This window comes from Macrobrachium nipponense, chromosome 3 (assembly GCF_015104395.2).
Source record: "Macrobrachium nipponense isolate FS-2020 chromosome 3, ASM1510439v2, whole genome shotgun sequence".
Taxonomy (NCBI): domain Eukaryota; kingdom Metazoa; phylum Arthropoda; class Malacostraca; order Decapoda; family Palaemonidae; genus Macrobrachium; species Macrobrachium nipponense.
The window spans coordinates 17395119-17411070 of NC_087202.1; the positions used below are offsets into that span (position 1 = coordinate 17395119).

Sequence of the window (15952 nt, forward strand, 5' to 3'; positions counted from 1 at the left end):
CTCTCACATACAAAAGTAAATTGGATAACCTTCGGAAAGTTTGCTCTCACATACAAGTAAAAATGGATATATTTGGAACGTTTGCTCTCACATTACAAAGTAAATTGGCTATCTTTGAACGTTTGCTCTCAATACAAGTAAATTGGATAATCCTTCGGAACGTTTGATCATCACATAAAAAGTAAATTGGCATATCCTTTGGAACGTTTGCTCTACATACAAAGTTAAAATTCGGATATCCTTGGAACGTGTGCTCTCACATACAAAGTAAATTGGATATCCTCGGAACGTTTGCGCTCACATACAAAGTAAATTGGATATCCTTCGTGAACGTTGCTCATCCATACAAGTAAAATTGGATATCTTACGGACACGTTTGCCTCAACATACAAAGTTAAATTGGATATCCTCGAACGTTGCATATCACATACAAAGTAATTGGATACCTTTGAACGTTGGCTCCTCAATACAAAGTAAATTGTGATATCCTTCGGCAACGTTTTGCTCTCACATACAAAAGTAAATTGATATCCTTCGGAACGTTTGCTCTACACATCCAAAGTAAATTGGATATCCTTCGGGAAACGTTTGCTCTCACATATTCCAAGTTAAAATTGGTATCCTTTTGGAACGTTTGCTCTCACAAACAAAGTAAATTGGAATATCCTTGGGAACGTTTGATCTCACATACAAAGTAAATGGATAACCTTCGGAACGTTTGGCTCTCACATACAAAGAAATTGGAATCCTTCGGAACGTTTGATTCACATACAAAGTAAATTGGGTATCCTTGGAACCTTTGGCATCTCACAACAAAGTAAATTGGATATCCTTTGGAACGTTTTCTATCACATACACTGTAAATTGATAGATATTCTTTGGAACCTGGCTTTGCTCACATACACTTTGGTTAAATGGAATATCCTACGGAACGTTTGCTCTCACATACAAACTTGTAAATTCGGATATTCCATTTCGGAACCGTTTTGCTCTCACATACAAAGTAAATTGGATTATCCTTCGGAACGTTTTGCTCTCACATACAAAGTAAATTGAATATCCTTTGGAACGTTTGCTCTCACAAACAAAGTAAATTGGATATCCTTTGGAACGTTTGCTCTCACATACAAAAGTAAATTGGATATCCTTTGGAACGTTTGCTCTCACATACACTGTAAATTGGATATCCCTTGAAACGTTTGCTCTCACATACAAAGTAAATTGGATATCCTTCGGAACGTTTGCCTCACATACAAAGTAAATTGGATATCCTTTGGAACGTTTGCTCTCACATACAAAGTAAATTGGATATCCCTTGGAACGTTTGCTCTCACATACAAAGTAAATTGGATATCCTGTAAAGCGTTTGACCTCATATACAAAGCATATTGATATCTTTTAAGACGTTTGTCCTATCACAGGAATGTACTGAATATTTGTAGGAGAAGGGTTACCAAAATATACAGATATATTTTTTTTGCAGTGTAGCAGAATGTTCAGAATAGACTGGATATCAGGTGCGCAATGCATCAGACATATGTTGCAAACGTTTAGCCCAATATACAAAAGACTAGGTATTTGGTGGAAATTTAGCCGAATTCACAAATGACTGAATATCTCGTGAAAATTAGGCCAAATATACCAAACAGCAGGATATTTAGTCTTACCCTTACCACAATATGAAAGCGCATTATACAAAAGGTAGTGGATATTTAGTTCCAACGTTGATCCAATACATAACAGGTATTAGATACGAAGGGAAATCAAAATTTGAAGATAAAAAACGCCAGAATACGTACCCTTGTGAAACCGTCTTGAAGAAGTGTACTTAGCATTCCAAACATGCAGTTCGCCATGTCGAGAGATATAAGCGTACGTTACTCCAAAGGGCTATGTATGTATGTATTATGAAGCTATATTTACACTCCAGACGTTTCTCTGCTAGCGGACGTGAGCCCACGAAGAGTTTGACAAACAAAACCATGTTTGCACAGTATATTAGATATCAAATATGCATATATGGAAGCAGCCAATACATATCGGTACATTATTTATGTTCTACTATCAAATGATTCTGGGAGCTTAAAAAATGGAGTAGGATAACTTATGCAACAACTATCTCGTTATCGGTGTTGGATTTAGATCCAAGTTTTCGATGTATTAGATATATTACTTAATTAGAATACTTGCTTTTTTTTTTCAAAGCGTGATGTAATGTTGTCATGAAAGTACATACATACATACATACATACATACATACATACATACATACATACATACATACATACATACATACATACATACATACATACATACATACATACAAAGGAATATAAAAAAAACGTACTTATGTTTTAATGCTGTAAATATAACTCAAGAAAACTTGTAACAACTTTTTTTAACCCACTAAAACAAATATTGCATGTAAAAATCAATATATTCAAGTTATAGTGAAACATCCTAAAATTATATAAAAGAATTATATTATAATCGTAAGTTACTAAATTCATTAATAAATATTCGTCGTTTAAAAGTCTCTCCCTAAGAATTTATCTTAAATCAACGTATTTATGTTGCCAAGTTTCTTACCAATCATGAAAAATAACTTTAGATTATTCTGACAGAACACTTTAACTATAGCTTGCAAACCTGTCATGAAAAGTGTAAATTTCTGAAGCATTCATTATTTATGGTGTGAAAGTATTTGAATTATTCAACACGAGAATTGTTGTGGTCAGGAAAGACAAAGTCACAATCATGTATTCGTAATTTTATTAGGAAACATTGAAGACCCATTTAGTGCCTACTGGTTGACACTTAACAAATATTTGGATTGACACATAGTAAGACAATTCTGGGGTTGAAAGTAATTATTTATGTGACAAACAATAATTTTCCAAAAATGTATGAAAAATTCTAAAGTAAATTACAGTAATCCATACATGACGAGAGAGACAGACGTGTTTTATTTGTCCTTAACAATTAAAGAAATAAGATGAAAATTAGTTCTATGTTACTGGAAGGAGACAAATATATCTTCATCTTTGTTTATATATCTTCTTATGTATTTACAGTATATCAAAGTACTCTGAGGTAATACATGTTCTCAAGTCAGTCTTTTTTTTTCCTTAGACAATGACCTTCAAACGCTCATTCCGTGACATCATATTTATTCGTATTACAAAATATATAAGAACAAGTTGACGCAGTAATCGCTGACAATGACTATGCACTATATACATACGTGCACGAACGTACCTTTATACATATATTTTCGTATGCATGTACATAGATACATATGCATTCACATAAACGCATATAATTAGATAAAAATAAGAAGTCATATGTAAACTTATACATCCATGTGCACATTTTACTACTTGTGGACATGTACACACTTACCTTTGAGAACCAGGCAAAGTCATTCCTGAAGAATTTTACTTACAGAGCCATACAACATAATATATTACGAATTTCACTTACAGCGCCATACAACATAATAGGTATATTACGAATTTCACTTACAGGACTGCACAATGTAGTATATGACGACTTTCACTTACAGAATGTACATAGTCTACGAACTGGCATTTTTCGAATGAACATTACATAGAACAAAAATGTATTACAAAAATGGTTAATATATACATTGATTTATTATTGTTCATGAAGTAAAAACAATAGAAATCTAATTTCTTCTTACTGCCATATTTTCACCTCGCCTAAGTGATAAGCCAGTAAAAACAGCCGTTGATATTTTAATAAATTATTCAACCAATTATCTATTTGATATATGTTTATTACATCCTGTGATGGAAATACTCTTGTCAAGCTCTTGATATTCAGTTTTGATATTTTGGGTTTAGATTGCATTTTTCCCCATGTTTGTTTATATAATAATGTTATTTATAATAATAATAATTTCATGAAAATAACTCAATCTTTTACTTACAAAAATAAAAGTTAGTTAATTGCAACAAGTTTAAACACAAATAAGCCATAAACGTCGTTTCTGAAGGCATTTAAAGTAAACCTTAAAGGCTAAATATTCCTTGACGAATGTTTTGAACAAGTATGTTTAATTGTATCTACTCTATTTGAATTAGTTTACTCTTTTAGATAAGTTATTGTAATATATGTATATTTTCTATTTTCTATTTAGTTTTTGGAATGTAATTACCTGTCTTCCAGGCAAGGAGATATATATCACATTAATCGTCATTTTTCCTTATTTTGGAATTAAAGTTAGCGGAAGCGGATACATGAATGCTATTGAATTTTATAATATTTTAAAAATAAAGAGCTTACAATGCCAATTACATCGAAAAGCAAGTCCATTTCCGCCCCAGTATCTAATGATTTATATCCATAAAATCATAATAAATGAAAACTTGACTAATTAAAATATTTATCTGAATCATTACAATGGCACTCAATATTTATGTTTAGTAGCCGTTAAGTCATATTGGTAACAGATGAATAAACAGTCATGATTTATAAATGGCTTCATAATCATAAATAGATATGATGACAAACATTTTCATTCCCCGTTCAGTAGTTCTTGAGTCATTTTCTTTCGGTTTTGAATAATGAATTAACATAAATCACATCAGTTCCACCTAAGAACTTGCACTCACCTCATTATATGTTACGGAATAAGTTTTAGGCCTACATCAGCTATTACTTCAAATACTTGTCATTACATTTTTCTTTGTTAATTCATCTAGTTCGTACAAAAAAGTATATATGTACATATATCTACATATAGTTATATGACACGCATTACACTGTACATTATAATTATTATGTATAAATATTTCATCGTATTTGTTTATCGCACTTAGATTAAGCCAGGAACAGGTGTGCATGATGACTGTTTTTGCCTGTGTATAATTTTCTAATTTCAAAAGTAAAAGCTAATCATTCACATAAGGAATTGGGTATGTGTGTGGAATGTATGCATACACCTTAGATAGGAAGGCAGGTGTAAATTTATTTGCCTAGAAACAGGATCGATTTTCATAATACAGAAATATAAGAAAACATAATCCTTTGTATTCTTGGTTGAATTCAGTTATTCTATAGAAATCGCTTTGTAAACGAAAAACTACATACACACACACACATGCACAGACGTCCCTATTATCTGCAGTTTCATGGTCAGAGTCATCACCACCAATTCCCCATTTGCACAAAAGGAGCTCGAAATGCTCTACAAAAGAAGAGGGACAGATGGAGAGGCCTAGTGTTCTCATGTTCCACGGCGTAGACATCATCTTGTTGCAGAGTGGAAATCCCCTGCGAAGTGGCTCAGCAGATACGTCAGGGTGAAACACACGACCAAGGAGACCCAGCTGGTTGAACAGGCGGGTGATGTAGACTTTGGGGACCCGTTGTGACCCCGCCTTTGGACCGCTGCTACTGTGTCGCCAGCTGAGGGTACGGAAGCAACTGATTTTTGAAACACTATATGTAAGTGGGAAGGGAATCTAAGGGTCGAACCGGGAAAAAATTTGTAACCAAATAATTCCTTCACCAATGTGTTCTGATAGGTACTTAACGTCCGGGACCCCTAGCAAAATGTTTAAGGTGCAAACAAATCCACGAAATCGCGATTCTTTTTTATATTTTCGCTTTATAATCCTAAATTATGCATTTTATGGTGACCATTATTATACACAAAATTAAAGTCGTTGAAATTACCTTTCTAATGATATATAATGATGTATGCTTTCCTTTGTTAGTATAGTACCCATGATTCAACAAAGTTTGACTTTAAAACCCTGAAAGTGCCTTTTTTCCGAATTTTGTCATTTAAGGTTTTGAATGGGCATTTTCTAAAATCAGTTTCGCTGCACAATTAATATATAAAATTGTCTCTATAAATTGTTTATATAATGGTGTATAATAATGTATATTTTACTCAATTTGTGAGGGTGGCACTGCGAGGTTTTGAAAATGTTCCCAATGAAGTTCATTAAGTGTGTTACTTTCACGTTTGATATATGAGATAAATCCAAACGTTTTCCACACTTGAAATAACAATTGATATGCATATGATGCTAGTCATTTTGACCATAGCGAATTCTTAGATTAGAAATCGTCTCATTTTCTATGGCCGACCTGACTCGGTCGTAACATATTTTTCAAACGCTTAAAAATTAAAAATGCATTTTTACGAAAAACTACTTTTTTCTTCGTAGAAGAATAAACAGTATACGCAATAGTGTATACCAAGTTATATTGTACTAGATTAGTAGGCTATGTATTATGTCTGGTAAAATTCGGAAGAAGGTTACATTTGGAACTCTGAAACTCTAGTCGCTTTCAGAATATGTGGAAAATCGTGCGTTTTCAGAATTTCTTATGGAACTTTCTTTCGTATTTCACTAGATATATTATGCATAGGCAACTAATCGGGTATAGTATCTGTTGGTTTACACCACTGCGAATACAATTTCTTTATCTACGAAGAAACAAGTTGTTTTTCGTAAAAATGCATTTTTAATTTTTAAGGGTTTGAAAAATATGTTACGGCCAGGTCAGGTCAGGCCATATCTAATGAGACGATTGTTAATCTAAGAATTCGCTATGGTCAAAATGACTATCATCTCATTCATATCAATTATTTCAAGTGCGGAAAACTTTATTATTTATTTCATATATCAAACGTGAAAGTAGCGAACTTATGGAACTTCATTGAAATCATTTCCAAAACCGCGCAGCACCACCTTCACAAATTGAGTAAAATACACATCATTCTACATCATTATACAGACAATTTATAGAGACAAATTTATATATTGATTGTGCAGCGAAACTGTTTTTAGAAAATGCCCATTAAAAAAGTTAAATGACGAAATTCGGGGGAAAAATGCATTTACAGGATTTTAACACCTACCTTTGTCGAATCATAGATGCTATACTAATACAATAAAGTATACATCCTTATATAATTAGAGCTACTATAATTTCGAATGTAATGTTTTTTTTTTTATCAAATGTATTCTTTACGAGTATAACGCAAAAATTTAAAATAAAAGAAAAAATTGAACCATACCACTTTCACAATAGAATTTTTTTTAATAGTGCAGCGAAAATGTTTTCAGAAAATACCTATTCAAAAAATTTAAAGACAAAATTCGGAAAAATGCGTTTTTAGGGTTTTAACATCAACCATTGTTGAATCATAGGTACTATACTAACAGAGAAGAGTTTACATCATTATTTCCATTATAAAGGTAATTTTATCCACTTTAATTTTCTATATAATAATGACCTCGATAAAATGCATTGTTTAGGAGTACAACGAGAAAATGTTGAATAATCGCGATTCCAGTAGGTTTTTGCCCCCCTACAAATTTTGTTAGAGGCCCTGGACGTTTGGGTTTTCTTTGGTAATACTAGGGACCTATCAGGATCCATTGGTGTAGAAATTATTTGGTTACAGATTTCTTCCCGGTTCGGCCAGTTCTAATTCTAAAATTCCCTTATCAAAGGAAATCACAAATTCTTGGTAATTTGTATTTTTCCTAGCTATACTTACCCCGAACTACTATCGTAGGAGAAACTGGATTGTCAATCCAGTACTGACCAGAAAAAAATAGTTATTCCTCCACACCCAGGCCAGGTAATGCCCCGTGGGTCGAAGACCACACGTCCTCTGACCCGAGCTCCAGTCCTTTCCACGCCCCAAGGCTCCTGCCCTAAAATACACGGGGAAGGTAGGGAGGTCCTAAAAACTCCGTAGTTTCGCCGCCAATGTAATAGCTGGCAAACATGCACAGGGTAAATTAAATTAGGAATAGGATAATAGGAAAGTATAGCCTAGAGATTGATAATTTAGCATGTTAGTATTATTATCATTTTGTCAATGAAAAACCAAATTTGCCTCAAAATGAAGAAGCTAATACAAAGCTTATACAGTTTTTTACTCGACCGCATCTATTCAGAGATTAATTAAAGGAGGCAAACTACCACAAGTTGGGTTAGCGTGGTCAGACAGTTTGCCAAGTGAGTAAAGTAATCTTCGCAGTTTTTTCACTCGACCGTATCTCAGAGATCAAAGACAAAAATAGGCAAAAATAAAGAAAGATTGTTTTGAAAAATTTAATCATGAAACTTCATTTGAACACTATATAATATCTAAAACTATATAATATCTAAAACATAATTCATACCGTATGATACATTAGATCGTGCTGTTTCTTCAGAAGTTGTGTGCTAGTCCTCGTAGATAGTCCATGTTATCTGTATTACGATAATCATTCACGATAGTTTCGATTCTCTCATTTAAAAGCTCATATCGGGGGTGACGTCGGGGGGGAGGATTTTCAGCCAAGAGTCCTTCAATTTCATTGTCTCTTAAGTTTTTGTGATCGAGTAAGTCCTTTAATGAATTTCCATATCGAAGGCCGAATTTCACCCAGTGTGACTTGGACAGAACGATGCCATGCCTCGACAACAGTGTTGGTGCGGTCTTCACCATTTATGGCACGGTCATGTACATTCCACAATTCAATTGGAAAAGTAGGTGCACGTCTTAATCCACGGCGATTCGGACGTCCTATATTAGTGTCCTTAAAATAGTCCAACACTGGCTGCAAAACATCTGGAAGGTGTTGGCTGAGCTCCTCGAAAACATCAGGTACATCATCAGACGGGACAAAGGCTAGAGCTGGGATGGTGCGGACTGTAGCGCAAAATCAGCGTCGTTCTCGTACCGCTGTTTCAAGCCTTCGCGCTGTATTCGACGATGAACACTCTGGGCGAGGTGAAAAAAGCAACCCCTATTTTCAGCGTGCGGGAAAACGACGTTGGAGGCGCTAATGGCAGACATCTCAAAATCTGTGATGATCGACTGAGGGGCAGCTTCACCATTGGTAAGATGATTCAGCTCCCGGAACAAAGTCTCGTAAGTTTGCCTCGCTTGATCTCTGAGATACGGTCGAGAAACTGCTAGGAATATAATTAGGTACTTTACACATTTTGGCAAATTGTTTGACCACTGTATAAGCTTCGTAAGCTTCTTCATTGACGCAAATTTGGCTTTTTCATTGAGAAAATGATAATAATACCAATAATGATAATGATAGTAATGTTATAAATTATCAATCTCTAGGCTATACTTTCCTATTATCCTATTCCTCATTTAATATATCCTGTGCATGTTTGCCAGCTTTTATATTGGCGGCGAAATGGCTTGTGGCGAAAAGGTTGGCGCTAAACTGTCGCCGCGGCGAACTGGCTCTGTGGCGAACTAGCACGTGGCAAACTGTCCGCGGCGAACTGGCGGCGGCGAATTGTCGTGCTCCCCCGGTCTCCATCCCCCCGAGGCCCTTGCCACCAGGAAGAGGCGACTGAAGAACCCCGGGGAGTGGTCTACCATTTGCTGGAGGGCTCCCTTCTCTAACAGAAATAGAACCTCCAGCTGAAGGGCATCCCTGTGACTGGGGACCTCAGGGTGGAACGCCCCGCTGTTGGGCTACCCCATCTGGGTAGGCTTTTCGTCTAGGAAGGGGATTCGGTAACCTTCCATGAAGACCTGCACTGTCCAAGGGTCGGCTCTGAGATCCTCCCACTCCCACCAATGGTTCGAGAGGCAACCACCGCCCCCCCTCACTGTGGCGATACTTCCTCCTGTAGAGCGGCGACTCTTGCCCCTCCGGGAGGCAGAGGGTCTGGCTCTGAATGAGGAGGGGGCGGAAGGGACCCTGGAGGAGGGCTGAGACCCCTGCACTCCCCATCCTCCCACAGAAGAATTAAGGCTGTTAGGGGCGGAGGCAGCTCCATGCCTTTGCTGCTACCTAGCTCAGAGGGTTCCTGACCGCTATGCTGTACCGGCTGCCTGAAGGAAGAGGCCCTGTACACGATGGAGTCCTGGCTGGCCTTCCTCCAATGCTGCAGGGACTCCTCCACCAACTGCTCTAGGAAGAGGAACTCGCCTGAGACTGAGGCGTTTCTCAGGGCCTTGCCTTCTCTATCTGGCAATCTCCTAGGGAGTTTCTTGCCAGAGCGACATCCTGGCTTCTGAGGACCCAGTTGGTCTACTGGGTAAACAGCTGAGTTGTGAGGAACCCCATGGATTTGCCCCCCAACAGGACCAGTTCCTTGAACTAGGCCAGCCCAGCCTCATCCGGAAGATCATGCTCCATGGCAAACTTAGCCACCGCTCCAGTCACCAGGTTGAGCCACGAGGCAATGCAAATTGAGGTCCACGCTGTGGCCTCCATAGAAATGGCCTTCTGCTGAAAGAAGGAGACTGAACCTGGCAGAAGCTTCTCTTCTGAGAGCCCCAGAGCGAGGGAGGTAAGAGCCCCCTCCACCGACTTCAGGGCCAGGTACATGCCTCCTGAGTGTACAATCTCCTCTGCCTCGCCTTGGCTGCCTGGAGGAATTTCAGGGACCCATGGTACCTCTGAGGATTCTTGGGGCTTGCCACTACATCATCCACCTGGGCCAGAACCTGGACCATATATGCTGCTTGGGGCAGGGACAGAGGGGGCTTGGCCTCTGTTTTTTCCCCGAAGAAACAGTCCACAGCCAACGCCTTCATGAAGTCTGGCAGGGTGGCTGGTTCTGCCAGGCAGTTCTAAGACCTAATGATTCACAGGACCTTCTTAAAGACGGACCCCTCCGTGGGGCCCTGCCCCTCCGAAGCGCTCTGGAGGCCATCCTGGACAAAGGCCTCCTCCTCGAAGTCCTCCAAAGGCGCAGAGGGGAGGAGAGGGAGGCCAGCTCCTACCGGCGCCCTCTGCTGGGGGAACTGATGTGCCCCCTGGGGGGAATGCTCAACCCGAGCTGGAAGGGCCGTCGTGGGCCACCCTCCGGATGGGGGCCGGGCTCCACCCAAGGAATGCAGAGGTGAAGCGCTTGGAAGACTAAGGGCCTCCAGGACCACAGGTACTGCTCCTACTGCGAGGAACCTCCGATGCACACTTCTTGGAGAAGGATCTAGGCTTCTTTTTCCTCTTAGTTGAGACCAGATCCCACTAGTGGTCCGTCCACGAGACGCACTCGCCACACGTGGCGTCATGAGAACAAGGACGACCCCGACACTTGTTACACAAAGTGTTGGCATCAATCTTCATTGGCGACTGAAAGGCCCCCACAAGCCCCACCCTCAGGATCGGGGCAAAGCCGTTGCAAAGCTTCCATCACAACATGTAAACTAGAGGGAAAAACACTAACACACCAGGGAAAGAGTTAAACAAAGGGAATGCTGGCCGGCAATCAGACGACAAGCTAGAGTGTGTGTGCGCGACAGTGACCAGGAAGTGACTGGAGCTCGGGTGAGAGGTCGCGAGGTCTTCGACCCCCAGGTCATTACCTGGCCTGGGTGTAGAGGAATAACTGTTTTTTTCTGGTCGGTACCGGATTGACAATCCAGGTTTCTCCTACAATAGTAGTTCGGAGTAAATATGGCGTCGAAACAAATGCTGCTTAATTACAACAGTATCTAAGTGAATGGATCTTTTGTGCAATTATAAAACCAGCTGTGGAACAAGGGGACCACTTGATTTAGTAAAATCCAAGTGGATAGTATGAAAAGAATGGATTTAATATTACTGCCCAAGATATAACTCAGAAAAAACAGAATAATTATTATCATCATTTCACCTTATAATGGAAAAGTAATGCAAATAATAAAACGAAACAAAAATCAAAATCATCTGACCTTCGGTGACAAAGACAATCACGAAGGCATGTTGTACGTTTGGTGGCACGCAAGTGTAGTTACCAGAGTCCCACCTCCTGAAAAATACCAACAAAAGCACATCAGCAAAACAAGAGCCTCAGCAAAGTACAGCTTCATAGAAGTCACTTACAAGAGAACTAACTCGTGACAGTCGACTCAGTTAAGATTAAATCTTTTCACGTAATCTTTCCTATCATGAAAGCTGAATATTATTATACATGTGACTACCCATAATATAAGCCCTAATATATAAAACAACAACAAATGTATTCTTATGGTAACACAAACTGTACAGGAAATAAATTCCTCGAAGATGCAGGTCAGCAAATTGTTGTAAGTTTATTGCAATTGTAGAATTACAGGTTAGTAGGCTTTTATTTGCAGGGATAGTAATGATAATCATAATAATAATGTGGACGACAGTAAAGGCCTTTTTATATCTAATCGAGAAAAGGGTAATGGGAAAAGTAATCATATCAAACAATAGGCATCGCTTTTTATTTGTGTGTGTAGCCAAACCAGATTAGAAATCCCCCTAAAAAAATGTAGAACTCATTGACAACAACAGATAACCACATGGAAATTCCTGGGTGGAAAGGAGATAAAAATTCCTTATAGGAAACTGAACGAAATTGCAAGTGAGGATTTTCTTCAAGAGAATGATTAAATTACTCTTTTTCATTATTGAAGAGAATTATTCATTCAAGTAGTTATTGTCCATTGAAATAATATATCCGGACTCGTCATTCTGATAAAGAATAAACTTTTTCTTTATCAATGTAGAAGGGATGAATAGGGACTCTAACCTCATTTTTCTCATTTTCCTCACAAGTCTGAATTTTAGGACATGATGAATTGTGCTTTAGCAAATATGAAGCGAATGAAAAAGGCAATTCTTTGCTCCGATTACGAAAAAAAAAAAAAAAATCCACGCAGCATAGAAAAGGAATAAAAATGGCTAGCTTTTGTTGATGACAGGAAAAAAATGTCCTTGTATCTTGGTCTGACACAAAAGGGAATATAACGGTACGAATACCCATTTATTCAGCCTTGAATAGGCATCAGAGTCTTCATTTGTCTTTGTAAACGACAACAGCAACAGACAGAATCTTCGCTCTTTTGAGGGCAATTCACGGGAGTGGTTTCTCTTTTACACATGGCGGTGCACATAATAGAACCGGCACTAATACCTCTTTCGTTTCTTTTCTGGCCTAAGAACCTGTTGTGTTTTTGTTTTGGGAATGAAATGAAAAATTACATCTGTGTGCCTTTGTTTACGAGATTCGTTACTTAGAAGACCACGGTTTGTTTACTCTGTTGGATTTTACATTTGCCGTCAAGGAAAAAAAATACACCATTGAACTGAGATTATTTTTACTGACTTTCTTTCTTACTCTTGCGCGCTCACACAGACACACATATATATGTATATATACATATATATGTGTGTGTGTTTGTGTATGTACTATGTATGTATGCATGCATACTGCAGTTCTCATTGATATAAAAAGGTAAAGCTATAATCACCACCGAAAGATAAACCATTCAGCTATAGATAATTCTCAGAGCCTGCGCAAGGTGAGCAAACTTACTCATTCGGACTTTTGTGTACGCATGAGTTATACACACGTGCCTTTCGTCAAATTCTTTGCTTTACATAAGTAAACCCAGATATGCGATAATAAAGGAATTTCTTTTACGATCACTCGAACATTTTCCCGGGGTTTTGGTTTTGCAGAAAGGTGCCCAATATGTAAAACGTATATTGAATTTAATTTGCTGATGTATCATTTGTTCTTATACTGATATAAACAACTGTATACTTAAGAGTATATTTTTTTCAAACTATCCTTCTCTCTCTCTCTAAAATAATACTAAATGTAGTAAAGCCATTTTAGTGGACTGAACGACATATTTATGACTATCCATCACACCTCACATGAAAATTGGATTTATATGTTGTATATATATACATATAATATATATATATATATATATATATATATATATATATATTAATATATATATATATATATATATATATATATACATATATAATAGTATATATATATATATATATATATATATATATATATATATATATATATATATATATATATATATATATATATATATATATATATATATATATATATATATATATATATATATATATATATACTATACGTGTGTGTGGGTGTATTATCTGAATATATATATTTTGCCCCAGTAAAATTTGCCATGCACAAAATTAATGGTGGATTAGTTATGGCAAGTAAGGACTTCTTCCTACTGAAGCTATAAATTTAATGAATAATAACAATAACAGAAATTATTATTATCCTTATTATTATTATTATTATTATTATTATTATTATTTTTTTGCTCTATCACAGTCCTCCAATTCGACTGGGTGGTATTTATAGTGTGGGGTTCCGGGTTGCATCCTGCCTCCATTATTGGAGTCCATCACTTTTCTTACTATGTGTGCCGTTTCTAGGATCACACTCTTCTGCATCAGTCCTGGAGCTACTTCAGCCTCTAGTTTTTCTAGATTCCTTTTCAGGGATCTTGGGATCGTGCCTAGTGCTCCTATGATTATGGGTACGATTTCCACTGGCATATCCCATATCCTTCTTATTTCTATTTTCAGATCTTGATAGTTATCCATTTTTTCCATTATTATTATTATTATTATTATTATTATTATTATTATTATTATTATTATTATTATTATTATTATTATTATAGTTTGGATTTAGGGCAAATTTACAATCTGAATAAACGATTATGTTAAAGACATTTGTCAAATTATAGATAGTAATATATAAACTAGTAATGAAATTAACGATAAACCGAACAATTGAAATTTAAGAATATAATAAATAAAAAGATGAAATACCTTGCGTCGGTGATCGTGAGACGGGAGTGCGTCCTGGTTCCTTCGGCATTGGTAATGACGCTCAGCCTATGACGCGATTCGTCATAATTGACCATCTTCTCGCCGTGATACCAAAAGACGAAAGGAGGCTTGCTCTGTATAGGGTCAAAGATGAAAGAAAAGTTCATTTTCGGTCGCGAAATAATGGTTTTGAATGTGATTTTTTTTTTTACATGATATGAAATTCCTTTTGCATACTGAAAAATAACAACAGAGGTATTTATTTGTTCGACTAGATTTAATAAAGTGAATTAGAAAAGAGAAGCAAGAGCATATATTCGAAAATAGATTTTTACAAATATTCTATGCTACTTTGTATTTATGTATTCATGTGTGTATGTGTGCGTGAGGGAGGGAAGTGTTTTTTGCATATGCTTATGAGTGTACTAAAAAAATTGTGTACTGAATAAAATTGTTGACTATTACATCTATAAAACTACTTCAGTAGCTAAAAAAAAAATAGCCATCAGCCTACCTGCTGGATAACACAGACGAGAGTGATTGTGTCTCCCTCCTGCACGTGAAGCTCCTGGGGTCCCAGAATGGCTGCACGTGGCGTGTTCACGTGCAAGTTAATGAACTGAGAGAGTACGCCCGTACCTGTGTACATCTGAATATATTTTTTTTTTAAATATAAGGGCCAAAAAACAATTTTTTTAAATTTTTGTAGAGAATATGTATACATTCTAAAACTACATAAGTAGATGTGAGTTCTGATTCTGATATAGATATATTATATATATATATATTATATATATATAGATATACTATAATATATATCATATAATATATATGTATATTTATTATATATATTATAATAATATATATATATATATTATAATATATAATATATATATTATATATATATATATAATTTATATATGATATAATTATAATGTGTATTATATATATATATATTATATATATATATATATATATATATATATATATATATATAGATATAATATATATATTATATTAATCATATATTATATATAATAAAAAAAAAAACAAAAAAAAAAAATATAGACATATATATATATATATATATAATACTATTATATTATATATATACTATATATAATGTATCATATATTATATTATATATATATATAAAATATAATATTATATATATATATATATTATATATATATATATAGTATATAATATATATATATATATATATTATCTGTATATATATATATATATATAATAATATAATAATATATATATAATATATAATATTATATATATATATTATATATATATAATATATATATTATATTAATATATATATATATAATTAATATAAT

General features: G+C 35.8%; 1 protein-coding gene across 1 annotated transcript in view; it reads right to left on the reverse strand.

Annotated features, from left to right (window-relative positions):
* Positions 1-2770: 2770 nt before the first annotated feature.
* LOC135221643 (opioid-binding protein/cell adhesion molecule-like) overlaps positions 2771-15952 on the reverse strand; it is a 96143-nt gene continuing 82961 nt past the window's right edge. Inside the window, exons 6-9 of the mRNA XM_064259330.1 lie at positions 15115-15249; positions 14601-14734; positions 11678-11754; positions 2771-5433 (exon numbers count right to left, since the gene is read on the reverse strand). Of these exons, the coding sequence (XP_064115400.1) occupies positions 5273-5433; positions 11678-11754; positions 14601-14734; positions 15115-15249 (507 nt within the window). The 3' untranslated portion in view covers positions 2771-5272. The remainder of the gene's footprint in view (positions 5434-11677; positions 11755-14600; positions 14735-15114; positions 15250-15952) is intronic.